At 34.8% G+C, this 20259-nt stretch overlaps 1 protein-coding gene across 2 annotated transcripts in view; it reads left to right on the top strand.

The window, feature by feature from the left end:
• zgc:162952 overlaps positions 1-17372 on the top strand; it is a 28938-nt gene extending 11566 nt beyond the window's left edge. For both annotated transcript variants that reach the window (NM_001431118.2, NM_001089574.3), the window contains 8 exons: positions 2395-2588; positions 4201-4322; positions 5320-5368; positions 6951-7100; positions 12568-12735; positions 12829-12912; positions 13013-13099; positions 15333-17372. In NM_001431118.2, the coding sequence (NP_001418047.1) occupies positions 2409-2588; positions 4201-4322; positions 5320-5368; positions 6951-7100; positions 12568-12735; positions 12829-12912; positions 13013-13099; positions 15333-15434 (942 nt within the window). In that variant the 5' untranslated portion in view covers positions 2395-2408 and the 3' untranslated portion in view covers positions 15435-17372. The remainder of the gene's footprint in view (positions 1-2394; positions 2589-4200; positions 4323-5319; positions 5369-6950; positions 7101-12567; positions 12736-12828; positions 12913-13012; positions 13100-15332) is intronic.
• The last annotated feature ends 2887 nt before the right edge of the window (positions 17373-20259 follow it).

Here is a 20259-nt window from a genome sequence, read left to right as displayed (position 1 = left end):
GCTACTTTTCTTAGTAACAAGTAACACGTTACTTAGAAAAAATAAATAAATAATGTAACTCCAGTTACTTTTTAGATGGATTAATATGATTTTAAAAATAGCTTGCTTATTGCTTATTTCTGTAATGGAAGTGTTCTCATTATTTTGAACACATAGAAGAAAAGGGGATTGTCTCAATCGACAGTGATTTCACCGAACTAATATGACAAAAATACAAAAGTAGCAAAAACATTGCTATAAACTTTCATTATTCTATAAATGACATGCATAGCATCAGGAAGTTCTTAGAGGGTAACATTATTCTATTTTTTTTATTAATGTTTTTTTTATGGTAAACAAGGTGTAGGTTATACAGTGGATTAATAAATGCAGAGCTCCTCTATTTCAAAAAGAAGACAAAAACCCTGCAAGTTCTGAAAGAGATCAAGCCTCAGGCAGGTATGGAAAAAGGTACTCAAAAGTAATGTAACTCATTACTTTCCATCTAAAGTAAAGTAATTTTTTGGGAAGTAACTCAATATAGTAATGAATTACTGTCAATAATAACTTTTCCCAACACTGGTTATAAGCACAACTTCTACCTGTTTATCATTTTAGTTAGAGTTAGTTAAGAGTAAGACGCATTGAATGGTCTGTTTTCTGTTGTATATTTGTGCTGAATTTGTGGAGTTTTCTGTATTTGTGACTCAACTTCCCAAGAAAACCACATTAATGTCTCTGACATCACACATTTCCTTTTGCAAATATCCTGTGTGGGTTTAGAGAGACCCACCATAGAGGTACTGTAAAAGTTACTTCTGTCAAAAATGCACCACCAAACACTAAGATTGCTTTTTTGTAATGTTATGTAATTTTCTTTCGTAATGTCATTGTGTTTCTTTTTTTTATCCCTGTGATGTCAGAGATGAATTCTCAGTAAGCATTGCTGTAATCTTCAGCGTCACACAATTTTCAGATTTGATGCTCAGGAACAGATATATATACATTATATTATATCATTCATTCATTTTCTTTTCGGCTTAGTCCCTTTATTAATCTTGGGTCGCCACAGCGGAATGAACCGCTAACTTATCCATTTTTTTTTTTACGCAGCAGATGCCCTTTTCCATCTCTGGGAAACATACATCAACACACTCATTCACACTCACACACTCATACACTACGGACAGTTTAGCCTACCCAATTCACGTGTACCGCATGTCTTTGGACTGTGGGGGAAACCGGAGGTGAGAACATGCAAACTCCACACAGAAACGCCAACTGAGCCGAGGTTTGAACCAGCGACCTTCTTGCTGTGAGGCGACAGCACTACCTACTGCACCACTGTGTCGCCCGTCCAAAAATGATATTTGTGCTAAAGAAAGGTTTTAATAGTAGTAATAATAATAAAAGTACAGTAATAGTATAGTAATAATATAAAAAATATTACTGACCCCAAATTTGTAAACCATACTTTAAATTACATTGAACTACACTGTTTTAATTAACTATGATCTTATATGTGAAGCTGCTTTGACAGCTTATTAGTCAAAAATACCAAGTAAGTTTATTTGATGTATTTGCGGTGGAGTTTATTCAAGCCTTTCTGAAATGATGAGTCACACACAAATGCCATTTGCAGTACACACACACACACACACACACAAAGACACATAATAGTGTTTACAGACACTATGCAGCCATAGTGATTATATTGGTTAAGAATTACATAGCGATTTTACTGTCTCTATTACAAACACGCTTTGTTTAAAAAAAAAAAAGTTTTAAACTTATAAAAATAGTAGAGATTTGTAACAAATATGTTAATCCCAGTTTATTTGCTAAAATTATGTGGACATGTATACATGTTATTATAGAAACACGGTGCCTGTCAGTTAATTTGGTGGGTGGGGAAGACATCACTCCTACGTCACGTTGTGATGGGCCTCCAAATCATAGGGATTTTGGATTAAATTTGTGTCTAAATTAATTTCTCAAATGTCTCTTTGATTTTATTGTGTGCTCAAGTTGTTAATGTCTCATTTGTGTTACGATCTGGAACAGTCAGTCTTTCACCTGCATGCATCTTCCTCTGCATGTTGTCCGCTGCTATTTTAAGAGACTGTTATTCTGCCACTTTTATACCCGCTGCAGCAAACGACAGAGAACCTTCCTACTCATTGAGCTGATCCAGTTCTTACTGTATGATCATCAAACAGGAGCTTCACAAATACGGCTTCCTTCAGACTTAATATTTTATGAGGCTGTTAACAAAGCCCTCTTTGATTTGAAGTACATGTTGTTAAAATTTTATTTAACATTGCATTTTACACTGTTTTCCTTGTTAGCACTCTTCATGGAAAGCTTTTTTTTCAACACCGTTTATGTGTGTGTGTGTGTTTGTTTGGTTTTCAGCGGAGATCTCCAGGATGTGTGAAGTGGACGTTTCGTCTGAGCCCACGAGCCCGACACTCTGCAATGAGTCTTCTGACACGTACTGCCATGTGGACCGCTGGCAGAAATTGCGCACTGCTGTCCGCAAGCTGGAGTTCTGGGAGAACTTCACACATGAGCTGATTGGCAGTGGATTCTTCTCGAAGGTCTACAAGGTAACACTTGAAATCTCTGAAATCTGTTGACATGGTTGTTATAATAGTGATTATGAAAGTGAGTGCTAAAATATTTTAACAGATATGATTGCCTCAGTCCTGTAACACATTTGTTTGTTGAGATTTTTTTGTTGCAACAAATTTAGGAGAATTGGTAACTTTTACTAATGGTGTTTTTGTTTTTGGCAGTTCTAGTGACTTTCTTTACATTTAAAAAAAAAAAAATCTATGAAGTTATAGAAGCTTGTTTTAACCAAAATAAAGTCATTTTGACTTTATCTTATAGTTCATATTTGTTCTTTATTTTTGTTTGAGAGTGTCCTAAATTTAATGTACAGTGCTCAACATATATGAGTACACTCTTCAAAAATCTAGCTTTTAAATTCATAGTTTTAACAGGAAGCTGTACAATATTATATTTGTGCATATACATTAGATTAGTCAGTTCTGAAGTCAAATCTGGAGCTTATCTAACAAAATAACTTACGATAACGGTCCAGAAGCTAGTACACACAAATTTAAATGTTATAGAAATATATTAAATATACATTTTAAAAAGAGAAACAAAATCAACAGAAGCAAAAAAAAAATTTATTGTTTGCAGTTTGTTTTTGCAATCTTTTGCTTGAATTTAATTATATTATTTTTCAATTTCTAAATATGTTTGGTGACTAAAATATTATTTTCATAAATATTTCTGTTTAATAAATCTGTTTTGTTTAAATGTACTAAAATACATTGCCTATATTCACTGAGAAACAGATAAAAATATTCATTTTCAAAATGGGGTGAACTCAATTATGCTTAGCACTGTACAGTTGCAATTGAAAAGTTGCAATTGAAAATCGAATTGTTCCCCAGATTTGATTTTTTTACATCTGATCATTTTAAGTTATAAACAATTGCTTCAAATAATTACAAGAAATTATCCAAAATGCAAGAATAACTATAAACTGAAATAGTGAAAAAAAATTCAATTCACAGGAAAAAACTTAATAATTGCATAATATACACTGTAGTTTTACATCATATATTTCTGAAGAAAAAAAAAACTTAATTATTCTCAGAATAATAAAGAAAAAAAATCAGATAAAGTAAAAATTTCTTCCTTTGGGTGGAATCAAGTTTGATTACTTTGTGTGCGAGTGTGTATAATGTCTTTCCAATAATAAGTCTTATAGTGAAGTCTGTCATTTGACATGCATTAAGCAGACCGATAAATATACTGTAAAAGGAAGTTATATATTGTTGTACTTTAGAAGGTCCTCCAGTGTGTGTGTGTGTGTGTGTATGTGTGTTTGTGTCCTGCATTCATACAGTGCAGTATTGTAGTCCTGCTCATTAGGACACGTTTGTCCTCTATGTCCCGTTGAGGAGGCCTTCGTGCCTCAGTACATGATGGCCATTAATGGGTTCCTCATGAGTCCCTGTTATTATATAAGCGATGATTGCACAGCTCAACTGTCATTAGTTCTGGCCATTCCTGTGTGTTAACATGAAAGCATTTCTCTGTTATTGGGAAGAAAGGAATGTGTTAATGTCTCTTTAGGATTTATTCCCTTATCCTGTTCTGCTTTTTTATTTATTGTCATTTCATTGAATTTAATTCCAGGTGATCCACAACACCACACGGAAGGTGATGGTAGTAAAGATATATAAGAATGATGTTGATCAGGACAGCATTGTACGAGAAATCAGCCTGCTGCAGAAACTTTCACACCCCAACATCGTGAGGTATTTCTGTTTAACTGTCCATCCATCCATCCATTCCTTTGTCTGTCCTTCTGTCTGTCAGTTTATCTTTTTGTTTTTGTATATCCATCCATCCATCCATCCATCCATTCATCTATCCTACCTTCCTACCTAATGGTGGCTCAGAGTTGATAGATGAAGAGTCACAGTTATAGTCTTATAGTCTTTTTATTTATCTCATACTGGAAACAGACTTCCATCTGATGACCGCAGAATTGCTGATAGTGATGTTAACTGTTTTAAGGTTGGATGAATAAACAGCCACAGTGTGCAGTGTTGTAATAGATGCATTGTAGACAACTATGTAGAAGATAAAATAGTTTTTGTGTCCATTTCCACACTTCAGTTTGTTAGTTTTTGTATTAATGGTACAAATTGAGTAATGTGGGCATTTCTAATCTTTAACTGGCAATGAATATACTCGTATCTTACACTTTGGGGACAGACTCAACTGTACAAGATTGTGATGATGAATCCTAACAGGACTGCTAGAGTCAGACCAAGCCCTGTCCAGCTCAGCACTCTTTTATCTTCTGTTAATCTTACACGATGATGACGTGGGTTTGTCTAAGCAATCTCACATTGGATTTTTCCAGTAAGTTTTATGTAAGGACAAATCTATATCCATTCCTGCCTGTGCAGTGTTAATTTATTACAACTTTCCACTCGCTGCCAGCTGTCATCTCCCAATAACCGATCACAGTCATTTTCACCCATGAACAAAATGGCAGAATGGGACAGAAACCATATGAGGTCACCATGACAAGGGGAAATATAGTTTTATTTACACATATTTGAAGCTTCACTGATTCATGGCTGTAATAGATCTTTAGGTTGATGACTTGAGTATCACTTTTTAACTTGATGTTGAATTTCTGCATAGTTGACCAATTAGTCTAAACTGCCTCAACATTACAGATTTAGGCCATAAGTTATTCTGAGTGTTTGTTACTTCCTCTCATTTCTCTTTTCCCCCCAGGTATCTGGGTATTTGTGTCAAAGAAGACAAGCTGTACCCTATTCTGGAGGTGAGTTTGTTCTTTGTTTCTTATAATGCATTATATTTTTCTTTGAAATATTACACTTACCGGCCACTTTATTAGGTACATCTGTCTAACTGCTGATTAACGCAAATTTCTAATCAGCCTATCACATGGCAGCAACTCAATGCATTTAGGCATGCAGACATGGTCAAGATGATCTGCTGCAGTTCAAACCGAGCATCAGAATGGGGAAGAATGATGATTTAAGTGACTTTGAATGTACCATGGTTATTGGTGCCAGACGGGCTGGTCTGAGTATTTCAGAAACTGCTGATCTGCTGAGATATTCACACACAACCATTTCTAGGCTCTACGAAGAATGGTCAGAAAAAGAGAAAATATCCAGTGAGCGATTCTGTGGGCACAAATGCCTTGTTGATGCCAGAGGTCAGAATGACCAGACTGATTATAACTGATAGAAAGGCAACAGTAACTCAAATAACCACTCGGTGCAACCAGGGTATGCAGAAGAGCATCTCTGAATGCACAACACGTCCAACCTTGAGGCGGATAGGCTACAGCAGCAGAAGACCACACCGGATGCCGCTCCTGTCATCTAATAACAGAAAACTGAGGCTACAATTCACACAGGCTCACCAAAATTGGACAATACAAGATTGGAAAGTGTTGCCTGGTCTGATGAGTCTCGATTTCTGCTGCGGAATTTGAATGGTAGGGTCAGAACTTGGCATCAACAACATGAAAGCATGGATCCATCCTGCTTTGTATCAATAGTTCAGGCTGGTGGCGGTGTAATGGTGTGGGGACATTTTCTTGGCACACTTTGAGCCCATTAGTACCAATTGATCATCATGTCAACGCCACAGCCTACCTGAGTATTGTTGCTGACCATGTCTATCCCTTTATGACCACAGTGTACCCATCTTTTGATGGCTACTTCCAGCAGGATAACACACCATATCATACAGCGCGAATCATCTAACACTGGTTTCTTGAACATGACAATGAGTTCACTGTACTCAAATGACCTCCACTGTCACCAGATCTCAATAGAATGGAGCACCTTAGGGATGTGGTGGAACGGGAGATTAGCATTATGGATCTGCAATAATGCATGACGCTATCATGTCAATGTGGACCAAAATCTCTGAGGAATATTTCCACTAACTTGTTGAATCTATGCCACAAAAGATTAAGGCAGTTCTGAAGGCAAAAGGGGGTCCAATCCAGTACTATTAAGGTGTACCTAATAAAGTGGCCGGTGAGTGTACAAACTGCACTTTTATTGGACTCCATAATACACTTTTTTTCTCCTAAGCTGTTCTCTTTAAAGACTGCAGCACAACTTATCAATTCAGTTGCTCATTTTTGATGTGCATGCAGGAATTTATTTGGTAAATGTGTTTCTATCTTATTTTTTTCTTATTGAATAAAATGTTTATCCTGCCTGCTTGTGCACATACATTTTATGCAAATTTTAAAAATGTATGCGCATCATGGCCGTAGCATTTTTTAAGTGATATTCCAAAAAATGAGCGTAAAAATAGGTGGGTGGAATCATAGCTAGAACAGAAGTGCATGTTTGTGTGTGTGTTTCTCTCGACAGTATGTGAGTGGAGGATGTCTAGAGGAGCTGTTAGCCAGGCAGGATGTGCCTTTGTGCTGGAGAGAGAAAGTAGACCTGGCCTCCGACATCACCAGAGGGATGATTTACCTCCACTACAAGAACATTTACCACAGGGATCTCAACTCTAAGGTACAGCATGGCTCTCAGTCACGCTCATCTACAGTCACAATAGTAGATCAGCAATCTAGTGTTACAGGGAGTTGTTCTCCCCTGAGAAATGCAGACAGAGATGTTTGCGCTTGAGAGTTTCACTGGTTGCCAGGATTCACACGAGTGCTCACCAAACCTAGGCCGATGGTGGCACAACAAGGCTACTCCATTGTGATGGTAATACACGTTCCCATTCTGTGTCTCTCTCCCTACACTTCCCATCTCATTTGAGAGTCCAGAAATGCGCAGAGTATAGGCTTGCAGATCCCCCACCCTTTGGTTTTCAGCCCGGCCTTGTCTCTCAGCCGCTGTCTATTTGTCAGCCTTTCAGATCTGAACAATGAGCAGACAAAAATGCCAGCCACACCATTTGCAGTACTGTGACATCTAGCATGCTGGTTAGCGGGACCAGCGTTTGCTTGTCATTTGACATGAAAGTTGGCACAATTGTGGGAAGCTTTCCGAAAATTTAAGCTGTTACTTGCTTTTGAGACGTTCATTTAGAAAAGGTTCATTAGGCTGATTGGAACAATGTGTTGCGAGAAATGAATGAAGAGAAGCTGAAAGTTTCATATGCCAAATTTTTAAGTGCATCAAATACTTCATAGTTTATGTGACACAATGGCTCAGTGGTTAGCACTTTCACCTCACAGCAAGAAGGTTGCAAGCTCAAGTCCCAGCTGGGTCAGTAGGCATTTCTGTTTGGAGTTTGCATGTTCTCCCCATGTTCACATGGGTTTGCTGTAGGTGTTCCCGTTTCCCTCACAGTCTAAAGAAATGCACTAAAGGTGAATTGAATAAAGTAAATTGACCGTAGTAGTGTATGAGTGTGAATGAGTGTGTATGGGTGTTTCCCAATACTGGGTTGCAGCTGGAAGGGCATCCACTGTGTAAGACATATGCTGGATAAGTTGGTGGTTCATTCTGCTGTGGTGACCCCTGATGAATAAAGGGACTAAGCTGAAAGAAAATGAATGAATTAACTTCATCGTTTAATTTTCATACCTTTTTTAAGTGCAGAATTATGGCCGTAAACCAGTATTTTCTAAAACGTAGCTGTTTACTACCACATATTGTTATTTTATGCCAAAAAAGACACTGTAAAGGACATAATTACAACATATTCAGTCGACAATATTTTTAGACCTCTTGTGAAATTTAAAGTCTATTTCCAATATTTCCCACGTGGGCATAACAGTGGCGCAGTGGGTAGCCCCATCGCCTCACAGGAAGAAGGTCACTGGTTCGAGCCCCAGCTGGGCCGCGTGGCATTTCTGTGTGGAGTTTGCATGTTCTCCCCGTGTTTATGTGGGTTTCCTCCAGGTGCTCCGGTTTCCTCCACAGGTCCGAAGTTGTACGCTACAGGTGAATTGAATAAACTGTATTAACCGTAGTATATGTGTTTAAATGTGATTGTGTATGGGTGTTTCCCAAAACTGGGTTGCAGCTGGAAGGGCATCCACTGTGTAAAACATGTGCTGGATAAGTTGGTGGTTCATTCTACTGAGGCGACCCTGATGAATATAAGACTAAGCTAAAAGAAAATGAATTCTTGTTTAATCTTAATTCTAATCTAATTTTTATTTGCACATATTTTGTTATTTTAGGGCAAAAAAACAGAGTAAAGGACATATTTACTACATATTCAGTTGACGACAACATTTTTAGACCTCCTGTGAAATTTTTCAATCTTTTTCAGATATTTCCTAAGTGCTGTTTGACTAAGTTCAACATTTTTAAGCATAATAGTTGTAATTACTCATTTATTTTGTCTTTGCCATGATGACAGCACATAACATTTTGCTAGTTATTTAACAAGATACTAGGTAGATTACAATAACTAGGCAGGTTTGGTTAGTGTCCTAACTATTGGATACGGCAAGACAAAGCAAGTTTATTTACATAGCACATTTCATACACAGTGGCAATTCAAAGTGCTTTACACAAACAGGAATAAAAGAGACAAGTATAAGAAAATAAAAACAAATAATAAAAAAAAAGTTACACATTTTAAAAAAGAATGAAAAAGAAAAGAAAGACTCAATAGTGCATTCTGTCGGACACATCTCAGTTTTCATATGGTAAAGTTTCGGATGGGAGGGGACATCTTCCCCCCTTAGATGTACTGTTTGCATTATACTATACTTTTTGTACTATATACCGTTTTGCATCTGCACAACTCTGGTGTGCACTCCTTACCATGTGCCCTTAAGTCATAGGTGTCAAACTGGATTCCTGGAGGGTCGCAGCGCTGCAGTTTTGCTCCAACCCTAATCAAACACAGCTGATCCAAATAATCAAGGCGTTCAAGACTACTAGAGACTATTAAGCAGGTGTGAGTTGGAGGTGATTGAAGGTAAATTGCGCAGAGCTGTGGCCCTCCAGGAATTGAGTTTGAGACCATTGCCTTAAGTGTAGTTGTTACCTATATTTGTAGATTATTTTATATGTGTAATTGTTTGTATTGTAATTTCTTTTTAAATCTCTACTTTTTGTATTAATATTATATGTTAGGCACCTAGGGTCTGAGAGTAACGCAATTTCAATTATCTGTATGTCCTGTACATGTGGTTGAATTGACAATAAAGCTGACTTTGAAAAAGGAGATTATTAATATTGATCTTAATAGCTTTTAAATTTAAAAAAAAAAAGTTTATTTTTTTATTCCTGCCAAACTAAAAGAACTTTCTTTAGGGGAAATATATGTGGAAATACTATGAAAAATGTCTTTGCTCTGTTAAACATCACTTGGGAAATATTTGAACAGTAAAAAAAAAATTCACATGAGTGCTAGTCATTTTATATGCAACAATATAGAGAGAGATGCCATCAGATATTTTATTTTTGTATTGAATCAAGCAACCTCAGTGCCCTTATTTCAAACCCAGCCATTATCAGCAGAGCCGGAGGGTGCTGTAACGCTCCCTATGCATGAGTTACTCTTTCTAAATTGGGAGATTTCTAGGCTCAAGGGCTGCACTTGGAGTTTTCTTAGTCCTGTAATCATAGCATAGGTCAGTGTTTGGGATAGAGCCTCAGCTGTGGTTTCTAATTCAACCCAGATGCAGAAAGTTAATGTTTTCTCCATCAGCACTTTCTGCTCCAAGAGTCTCTCTGCTTTAAGTAACGTCTGGCTGATACCTGGAGTCCCTTTACTCTGGTCAGCCTCACAGGCTCCTCATTGCTCTTTTCATTAAAATAGCAGGCCGTTTCTCACACCCACAGTCATTCAGCCTTAAAGGCACAATCCATGTTTTATTTATTCATTTATTATGTATTTATGGAAATAGGCTCATTTTACAAGTTACCTAGAGTAAAACAGACGAGAGCACTTTTATTTTAGCTTAGCATAAATCATTGAATCCGATTGAACCAATGACTGGATTAGACCATTAGCATCTCGCTCAATAAATAAAAACAGTTTGGATAATATTCCTATTTGAAGCTTTGTTCTTCTGTAGTTACATTAATATATGGCTTTGAGGTGCAATGAAATTGGATGGAAAATTAAGGACACTGTTTTAATTTTTTGCTAATGGTCTAATTCAATTCAATCATCTATGCTAAGCTAAGCTAAAATGCTCCTGCCAGACATGGAAATCAACTGATGGGATTTAAAAATGTTAAACCCAGCAGTTTAACTCTACATGGGTTGAAAAACAAACATATTTCCCTAAAAAAAAAAAAAGTTCCTTTAAACAGATTTCCAGCCTTAATGTTGTTTGTAGCCATGACACATCATCACTCTAAACCATTCAGACTGAGGTGAGGTATAACATTTCATAGCTGTACCTCAGGAGTTTGACAAACGGAAGAGGGGAATTGTAGGCGGTCGAGACCCTTTGGCGAGATGCGGGGTCTGCTGAATAATTCATTACACCAAGAAACAGCCTTGGTTTGAGTTCTGCTTCAGCCACAGGGCTCATTGTCTCTAAAGGCCATTCATAGACATGATACACACACACACACACACTAAAGCACACAACAACAGCCATGCATTTTACTGTTTTTATACGTCAATCATCTGTACTGTTTAGATGACATTTAGCTTCTTTATATGAAACTCCATACTCAGTAAGCACATGGGTCAAGCTTTCTGTTTGTTTGCTTGATTATAAGGTGAAATGCCTTACAGAAGTGTGCTAGACCAGTGTACTAGTGTTTTTACATTTTGCAAACTTGGCTCTAGGGAATCAAATGGGGACGCAAGGGAATTACCTAGATGTAATAAATGTAGTTGATTGATGGATTATTATTATTTTATTTTTTATTTTTTCTTAAATTATTATTTTCAGTTTTTGTTTGTGTATTTGATGTTGTGTTGGTGTCTATTGTGTTGTGTCATTCTTGTTATGTGAGGCACCACCGTGTCCGAATGAATTGTCCCAAGGGGATTAATAAAGCTTTAAACTAAGACCCTCTGAAAAAAGGAATGAGAAATATTTAAAAAGTGTGATTTGTTAAATTATCTAATGAATAAAACTAGTCATTAAGATTCATAAACTGTATAAAAACAAAGAGAAATCTGATTAAAATAATCTAACAAAATCCAAAATGTGATTAAATATTCTAATAAAAAAATTAATGCTTCATTAAAGTTTCGTTTAAAAATGTAAATTTTTTTGTTATATTTGTAATGAAAATTATTTTATTTCTAAGATTATTGTACTAAATATTTTAATGAATAAATATGAACATAGATTAGATTAAAACGCATACTAAAATATGTAACAAGCAAGTAAATGTTTATATTAAGTTCTAAAATAAGTGTAAAAAATGGTGTCAATATAAAATAAACTATATAGATGACTTTAAGATAGGGGTCTCTCAACAGAAGATCATCTTATATGGGGGATTATGAGATCTAAAATATATGCCTTCAGATTTTATACTCTGCAAGAGCTTTGTTGGACGTTGTAGCGACTAACTTTCTGTTAGTTTTTACCGCCCCCTTTTGGTAGCAAAGAAAAGTGCATTTCTTTAATGTTGAATGCATGTGTTTATTTTTTTAGTCTATGATTTACGCAGGTTTTGCCTCGTGTTGCTTGCTATATATCGAGTATGTTTACTTCATTATTTAAAAAGAAAGACTTCTGTATATCAAGCTATTTACACAAAATATAATAGTAAATACAGTTCAAAGATTTGAAGTAGAAATCATTCGGCAAAAATGCAATATTAAGCAGCACAGCATTTATGATATAGGTATATATAAGTATATTGCAAGTATTAATATCATCATATTAGAATGATTTCTAAAGTATCAAATGCTGAAAGTGTACAAAATAAATAGGAAAAAAATAATTAAGCATCATCAACAACTATGTTTCATAATATTAGAGATTTACTGTATGTTTTACAATTCTAAAAGTGAAACTAAATTATTATTAGTGGAAAGAGAATGAAAATGTAAAATAGGTCTTGTGTGAACTCCTCTCTCCCACAGAACTGTCTAATAAGGATGACTGCGAGAGGCAGAGAGGCGCTGGTCACAGATTTTGGTTTGGCACGAGAGGTTGTTGAGCTTCCATCAAAGGACCGGAAGCTGTCTCTTGTAGGCTCTGCATTCTGGATGGCCCCTGAGATGCTGCGTGGAGAACCGTATGACCGCAAGGTAAAAACCTAAAAAAATTCAGAGCAAGTCATGAAACTGTGCTGAGATTTGCAGGCTTCTTACTAAATCTGATTTTGCTTTATAAAATGGTAGGTGGACGTGTTTTCTTTTGGGATTGTTTTATGTGAAATTCTGGCCAGGATCCCAGCAGACCCAGAAATCCTTCCAAGAACGCAGGTCAATATAAATAACACCATCGACACTGTCAGAATTCAGTGTGTGCATTTATTTATTAAAAAATCTGTATTTGTTTTATGATTGTTTGTGTGTGTTGCAGGACTATGGTCTGGATGTATCAGCGTTTAGGAAAATGGTCAGTGGGTGTCCTCAGCGTCTTTTGGAGCTGGCAGCCAGCTGCTGTCTAGTAAGTGACCCTGTTAACAGTCACATTTATAAAAAATGAACGCTAGTGATGCACCAATCTTGATATAACACATGCAAATATGAAAGCACTAATGCATTGAGAAAGTATAATAATCAATTTAAAAAACACAGATATGCGCAAATTCTCACAACACATGCAAATAAAGAAACACACTGCAAATAGCACAGACTACAATGCAAATAATATATGGAACCCAAAAGTGACGAACCCAACTGCTTCCTGTTTACTTATTTGCATAATTTTTTTTTGTTCCCGGAATAATTTTTACATGCTAACATTCAAATAACAGTTCATTTAAACTCTAATTGTGCAATTTTCTGATTATTGGGGCTAAAAACACAAACAACAAGGAACTATATGACAAGGATATTAAAATAAAGAGAAAAATCTCAAATCTCAGACAACATCACTGACTCTAAACAGAAAGCAGCTGCGTTTGTCATGTTGTGGGGTTCTCTGACACATTTCCGTTTTGGTCTGCACTATTGATCTTATCGTATCTGTGGATTTTAACGGTTGTATTAAATACCGGTGTAACTGCTTTTTTAAAGCACTAAGTTTAATGATGTTAAGACTGAAGGGCTTTATTCTAAAAACACAACTGCCTGGAGGTACTTGCGTGACTACTTGCCACAAAACATAAAACAAAAATAGACAAAACATTCTTCTTTTAATCTCTTAAAGTTGATTAATTCTACAATTAAAGGCAAAGCTTATGGAAATGAAAACAGATGAATGGAACATACACTAACCTTTAGACAGATTTTCACTTATGAAGTAACCAAAAATCCTTCATGTGATTGCCTAAACATTAGCTTAAAATGGAAACATGCAGTTTGTGTTATTTTATTTAATGTTGAATCATAAAATGGCAGTAGTAGACATTTAAATCAATAGTTCACCACAAATTACAAATGTACTCACTCTAAAATGGTTCCAGAAAAAAGGTTGGAAAACTGTACCTGTTGACTTTTGTTGTAGGAAAAACGAATACAATGGGTACCAATTTTTCCAATATTTTTCAATGTATTTATTCTGTTCAAGAGAAAAAAACTAAATCATTTACTCACTTGTTACAAACCTGTTTAAAGAATTATCCTATTTAGTGAACCATCCCTTAAATAAAGGTCAATTGTAGGTCAATTGGTAACTTTATTTCAAGTCACAATTCACGCTACAGTACCATTAACTGAGACTATTCGCTCAAAAAACTGCTTCTTATTAATAGTTAGTTAGGTGGAAGTTGGGTTTAAGTTCTGTGTGGGAATAGAAGAAGAATAAAGTCATACTTTATAACTACCAAAACACAGTAAGGGCCCTATCATACACCCGGCGCAAGATGCGTTTGGTGCGATTTGTTGCTGTTTTCAGCTCAGCACAACACTAATTTTCATGTTTTGCACCTCGTTGTTTAAATGGCAAATCCATGGGTGTGCAGGTCTGAAAAGGAGGTGTGTTTAGGCGCATCATTGGCACGTTTCTATTTTGAAGAATTGAAAGAGGCTGCGCCATTACACACGGTTTTAGTTGGTCAAAGTCCAGCGCAGAGTGCGTTAGTTTTGCTGGTCCAAAATGTGTGCACATTGCTGAATACACACAAGATGTACAGAAATACACAAATATCTTTACATTTGAAAAAAAATAAATAGATTTTACAAAATTATATTTTCATGGCTCTTAAAGAGAATGGGAGAGTAGACTCTGATTAGTTTAATGCACATTACACTCAAAACACACCTGTAACTCATTAAGAGAATAAGCTCAACCCTGTTAGACCAAGTGCCACAACGCAAAATGTATTTGCTCGTCCTTAAAATAACAAAAGTGGATTCTGACATGCTCTTAATGCTTTTGCACTTTAGACTTTGTGCCTAGATTGTTAAAATAGAGCCCTGATATTGCAGTTAATAGCATGAACTGTGACTTAAGCTAAAGTGTTACCGCTCAATTTGTTGAAGTTACATGTTGTGTTTTCTGTGAGTGCTATGCTGGATATACATTAGCAAATGAAAATCCGTTAAACAAGATCAGTGATGTACAACTAATTTTATAATAAGTGTGTAATCAATCACGGTTAATCGCACAAAAAGGGTGCAAATAATTGTGATTTTAATCTATTTAGAGTCCTATTAACAACTAACAGATTTGCTGCATAGAAAAGATATTCTGTTTTAGCAGTGCCTTGTTTCTTAACGTCTGCTCTCTGATGCAGCTCGACGCATTCAGAAGACCCTCGTTCACAGAGCTTCAAGATGAGTTGGGGGAGATTGCTGAGAGTTTGGAAACTCCTCACTCTGAGCTCACCACAGGCTGACCACCCTATGCTATCCCATCAGCCCCTGCAGTCAGACACACACACAGATGAAGTTCTGTACATAGACATTAGTGCAATGACAAAAGCAGCAAAACTTTCCGACTGGATTGTCTGGTCTCTATTTATTATGGACGCTCTGAAAGTGACTACATGGCCCTACTGTTCGGCACAGCTGTACATAGCATATTCTGTGCAATAAATAGTAATTGTATATCAAGAGAAATGTCGTATCAGGTTCCGGCTAAAATGTTTACCTGTTTGCAGTGTCATCTACAATGCTACAGATTTTTTAAGTGTATTGTATGTTTTGTATAGGAATCATTTTATATTCAAAAACCCAGAATTAAGGTTTGAGGATAAAGCTAACCATTGATAAAAGGACTAACTTTTAAATAACCAAATAATATTTTCATAAGCTTCAGTAAATGATCAATTAAGAAAGTGATTTATACTTATTTTGGTACCAACTTTCTAGTTAGGAAAAAAGCGCACTTGCATTGATTGATTTTTGAAAAGTGATGAGAGCGCGCTTTTTTTTTTTTTGTAAACAATATGAGCAAGCACTCTTAACTTGTGGTTTTGCTTTCACTGGAAGCTGAACTGCTTATTTCTAGAAATTCTCCTCAAGAGTCATCAGGATGAAGTCTTTTCCCTGCCTGCAGGTGCCTCCGTGCTGCTGGATTGTACTGCCAATTGTTTTGTTAACAATTATCCATACAAAGCTTTAGTATTTCATATTTGCACGCAGGTTTTATGTGTTCATTTTAGTTTCCTTTTTTTTTTTTTTTTTTGCAGTTTGTTGCGAGTCATCAGCACAAATATATGAATCCAAGCTTAAGATGGCACTCCAATAAACAGTGACGACAAATTTCTCTTTAAACGTAAAGTGTCTCACATAATTTGTTCAGATGGGTCGTTATTGAATAAAACATGTGGTTGAATTTTTCTAAAACTGGATGAGGTTTGCACAAATCAGAAAACCTGACAAGCATAGAGGGAAAAAAATCACTTGGTAATCCTAAAGTCAGTATCACTAACCATATCAAATGCATAATCTGACTGTTATTTTTTTTAGTGATGGTACAATAAATATGCATTTATCATTTACTCACCCTCAAGTTGTTCTAAATATGTATCATTTTATTTCTCCTCCTCAACACAAAATATAGTTTTTACATGTTTGTAAACACATCTTTGACGAAACCTATTTACTTCTATTGTAGGCAAAAATAATAAATTCAATTTTCTAGTTTGCTTAACTTTTTTTTTTTTCTTGTTCCCAGTAGTCCTCTCAATTTACTTGTTTTGTTTATCTCAGCTTACATTCTCTAATTCACATAGCCCAATTATTTTATTTTTTCTTTCAATCTAATTTTTCCAATCGCCGAACTTTGATTCCTTCTTACAACTTAATTTTCTGGTTTTACAACTATTTTTTTAACCAAATTTTTCTAGTTCTCACAGCTTATTTTGTTTGCTTAATTTGTTTAGTTATTGCCATTTAATTTTTATTATTTGTATATATATGTGTGTGTGTGTATATATGTGTGTGTGTATATATATATATATATATATATATATATATATATATATATATATATATATATATATATATATATATATAAATGATAAAATCAGTATACATAACTACAGCAAATGCACAACTTAGCAGTTTATTTGTTTTTAGTCTTGGCGTTTAAAGTATTCTTAAGTTCTGGTAAGCTGTTTTAATCATTGTGCTTTATCTGTGAAATGACTCTAGAACATCATTCAAATGAACTCAAGTCATGCTACTCTCTTTGAATCTAATATCTTTGAATCACAAGCCTCCAGTTTGTATATTCTGAATCTTTCTGCTAGTGTTTTTGTTATGATTTTACGACAAGAGGTGGTGTATGTGAATGCTGTGTATTTTTCAAATAAATTCATTAAAATGTTTCACTCCTGTCTTATTATAAATACACTACTATTACCTTCAAGATTTGTTTAACAATTTTTTCTTATAACCAAAGACTGTAAACCCAAGGCTGAACGGTTCCTTTCTCTGCCTGACAGAAGTTGATGTACGATAAGAAACATTTTTCATTATCAGACAAAAAACGTGCTTTACTTTCATGATTGGTTGCCAGGCAACTTTGATGTTGTCTCTTAAGATCGCCAACAATAAATGGGCTTCTTTGTGGCGCCTGTTATCAAACCACTCGATGCAAATCATTTGAATAATAATGAATGACAATTAGTTTATCATTGGATTAATCTCTGATACTGGGCTGCTGAATTAACTCAGATAACATGTGACTGCCTTATAACCATAGGCCAAGTTTCACATTTTTGCCTGGAGGACAAACACAAGCTCAGAAAAATTATATTTATAAATTAAAAAAAACAACAACACATATGTACATACAAGTTTTTACATTTAGGTAAACTCTTACCTTCAAACTGGGTTTTGGATCTGTTGACATATATTTTCTATTTTTATTTCCCTTAACTCAATTTTTTTCATTTTTTAAAATAAAGTTCATTCATTTTAGTTTCCCCAACTTATTTTTTTTAAGTTTCCCCAACTTAATTTTTCTGTTTATAGGTTTTCTTAACTTTTTTATTTCCCTAAACTTCCTATGTTTCCCCAAAATAATTTTTAATTTAAGTTGACCCGACTTAAACTTTTTAGGTTCTCCATATTATTTTTTAAACTAAAGTTGGCCCATCTTAATTTTTGAGGTCCCCTGAATTAAATTTAAAACTTAACTGAACCAACTTTATTTTTTAAGTTCCTAAACTTAATTTTGAAATTTAGGTTGGACAAACAAAAAAATTTAAGTTCCCCAAATTAATTGCAAAAAAAATTGAGTCGGCCCAACTAAATTTTTTAAGTTCCCCGACTTAATTTTTAAAGTTTAAGTAGGCCCAACTCAATTTTTAAGTTCCTCAACTTAATTTTAAATTTTAGGTTGGCCCAACTCAATTTCTTAAGATTCCCCAACCTAATGTTGAAGATTGAGTTGGCCCAACTCAATTTTTTTAAGTTTCCCAACTTAATTTTGAAAATTGAGTTGGCCCAACTCAATTTTTAAGTTCTACAGATTACTTGCCAAAAATTAAGTTGGCCAAACTCAACTTTTAAAGTTTCCCAACTTAATTTTGAAAATTGGGTTGGCCCAACTCAATTTTTAAGTTCCCCCAACTAAATTTCAGAAATTAAGTTGGCCCAACTCAATTTTTTTAAGTTTCCCCAACTTAATTTCAAAAATTGAGTTGGTCCAACTCAATTTTTAAAGTTTCCCAACTTAATTTTGAAAATTGAGTTGGCCCAACTCAATTTTTTTAATTCCCCCAACTAAATTTCAGAAATTAAGTTGGCCCAACTCAATTTTTAAAGTTTCCCAACTTAATTTTGAAAATTGAGTTGGCCCAACTCAATTTTTTAAGTTCCCCAACATAATTTCTAATAATGAGTTGGCCCAACTCAATTTTTTTTAATTCCCCCAACTAAATTTCAGAAATTAAGTTGGCCCAACTCAATTTTTAAAGTTTCCCAACTAAATATCAGAAATTAAGTTGACCCAACTCAAATTTTTAAAGTTTCCCAACTTAATTTCGAAAATTGAGTTGGCCCAACTCAATTTTTAAAGTTTCCCAACTAAATTTCAGAAATTAAGTTGGCCCAACTCAATTTTTAAAGTTTCCCAACTTAATTTCAAAAATTGAGTTGGCCCAACTCAATTTTTTAATTCCCCAACTAAATTTCAGAAATTAAGTTGGCCCAACTCAATTTTTAAAGTTTCCCAACTTAATTTCAGAAATTAAGTTGGCCCAACTCAATTTTTTAATTCCCCAACTAAATTTCAGAAATTAAGTTGGCCCAACTCAATTTTTTTAATTCCCCCAACTAAATTTCAGAAATTAAGTTGGCCCAACTCAATTTTTAAAGTTGTCCAGATTACTTGCCAAAATTTAAGTTAACTCAACTCAATTGTTTAAGTTCCCCAACTTAATTTGTCCCAAATCATTTTTTTAAGTTCTCAGGATAAATTTATAAATTTAGGTTGGCCCAACTCAATTTTTTTAATTCTCCAACTAATTTCACAATTTAAGTTGGTCCAACACAATTTTTTTAGGTTTCATACAAACAAATTTTACACAATTTACAGCTGAAACAAACACATTTTACACAAATTACAGCTCAAACAAACACATTTTACACAAATTACAGCTCAAACGAACACATTTTACACAAGTTAAAGCTTAAAAACATTCACAAATTACTGCTCACACAATCACATTTTACACAAAATGCAGCTTAAAAACATTTTCACAAATTACAGCTCAAACAAACACATTTTACACAAATTACAGCTCAAACGAACACATTTTACACAAATTACAGGTTAAACAAACACATTTTAAACAAATTACAGCTTAAACAAACACATTTTACACAAATTGCAGCTCACACAAACACACTTTACACAAAGTACAGCTCAAACGAACACAATTTACATGAATTACAGCTCAAACAAACACATTTTCACAAATTACAGCTGAAACAAACACATTTTACACAAATTACAGCTCAAACAAACACATTTTACACAAATAACAGCTCAAACAAACACATTTTACACAAGTTACAGTTCACAAACTTTTTTATACACAATATCAATTACAATGAATAAAGAAAATGCAAACAATCATGTACAAATTACAGGTCAAACAAACAAATTTTACACAAATTACAGCTCAAACAAGCACATTTTACACAAATAACAGCTAAAACAAACACATTATACACAAATTACAGCTCAAACACATTTTACACAAA

This window comes from Danio rerio, chromosome 5 (assembly GCF_052040795.2).
Source record: "Danio rerio strain M-AB ecotype USA chromosome 5, GRCz13ab, whole genome shotgun sequence".
In the NCBI taxonomy this organism is placed as follows: domain Eukaryota; kingdom Metazoa; phylum Chordata; class Actinopteri; order Cypriniformes; family Danionidae; genus Danio; species Danio rerio.
Note: the sequence above shows the minus strand (reverse complement) of the source record. Positions and strands in the feature narration are given on the sequence as shown.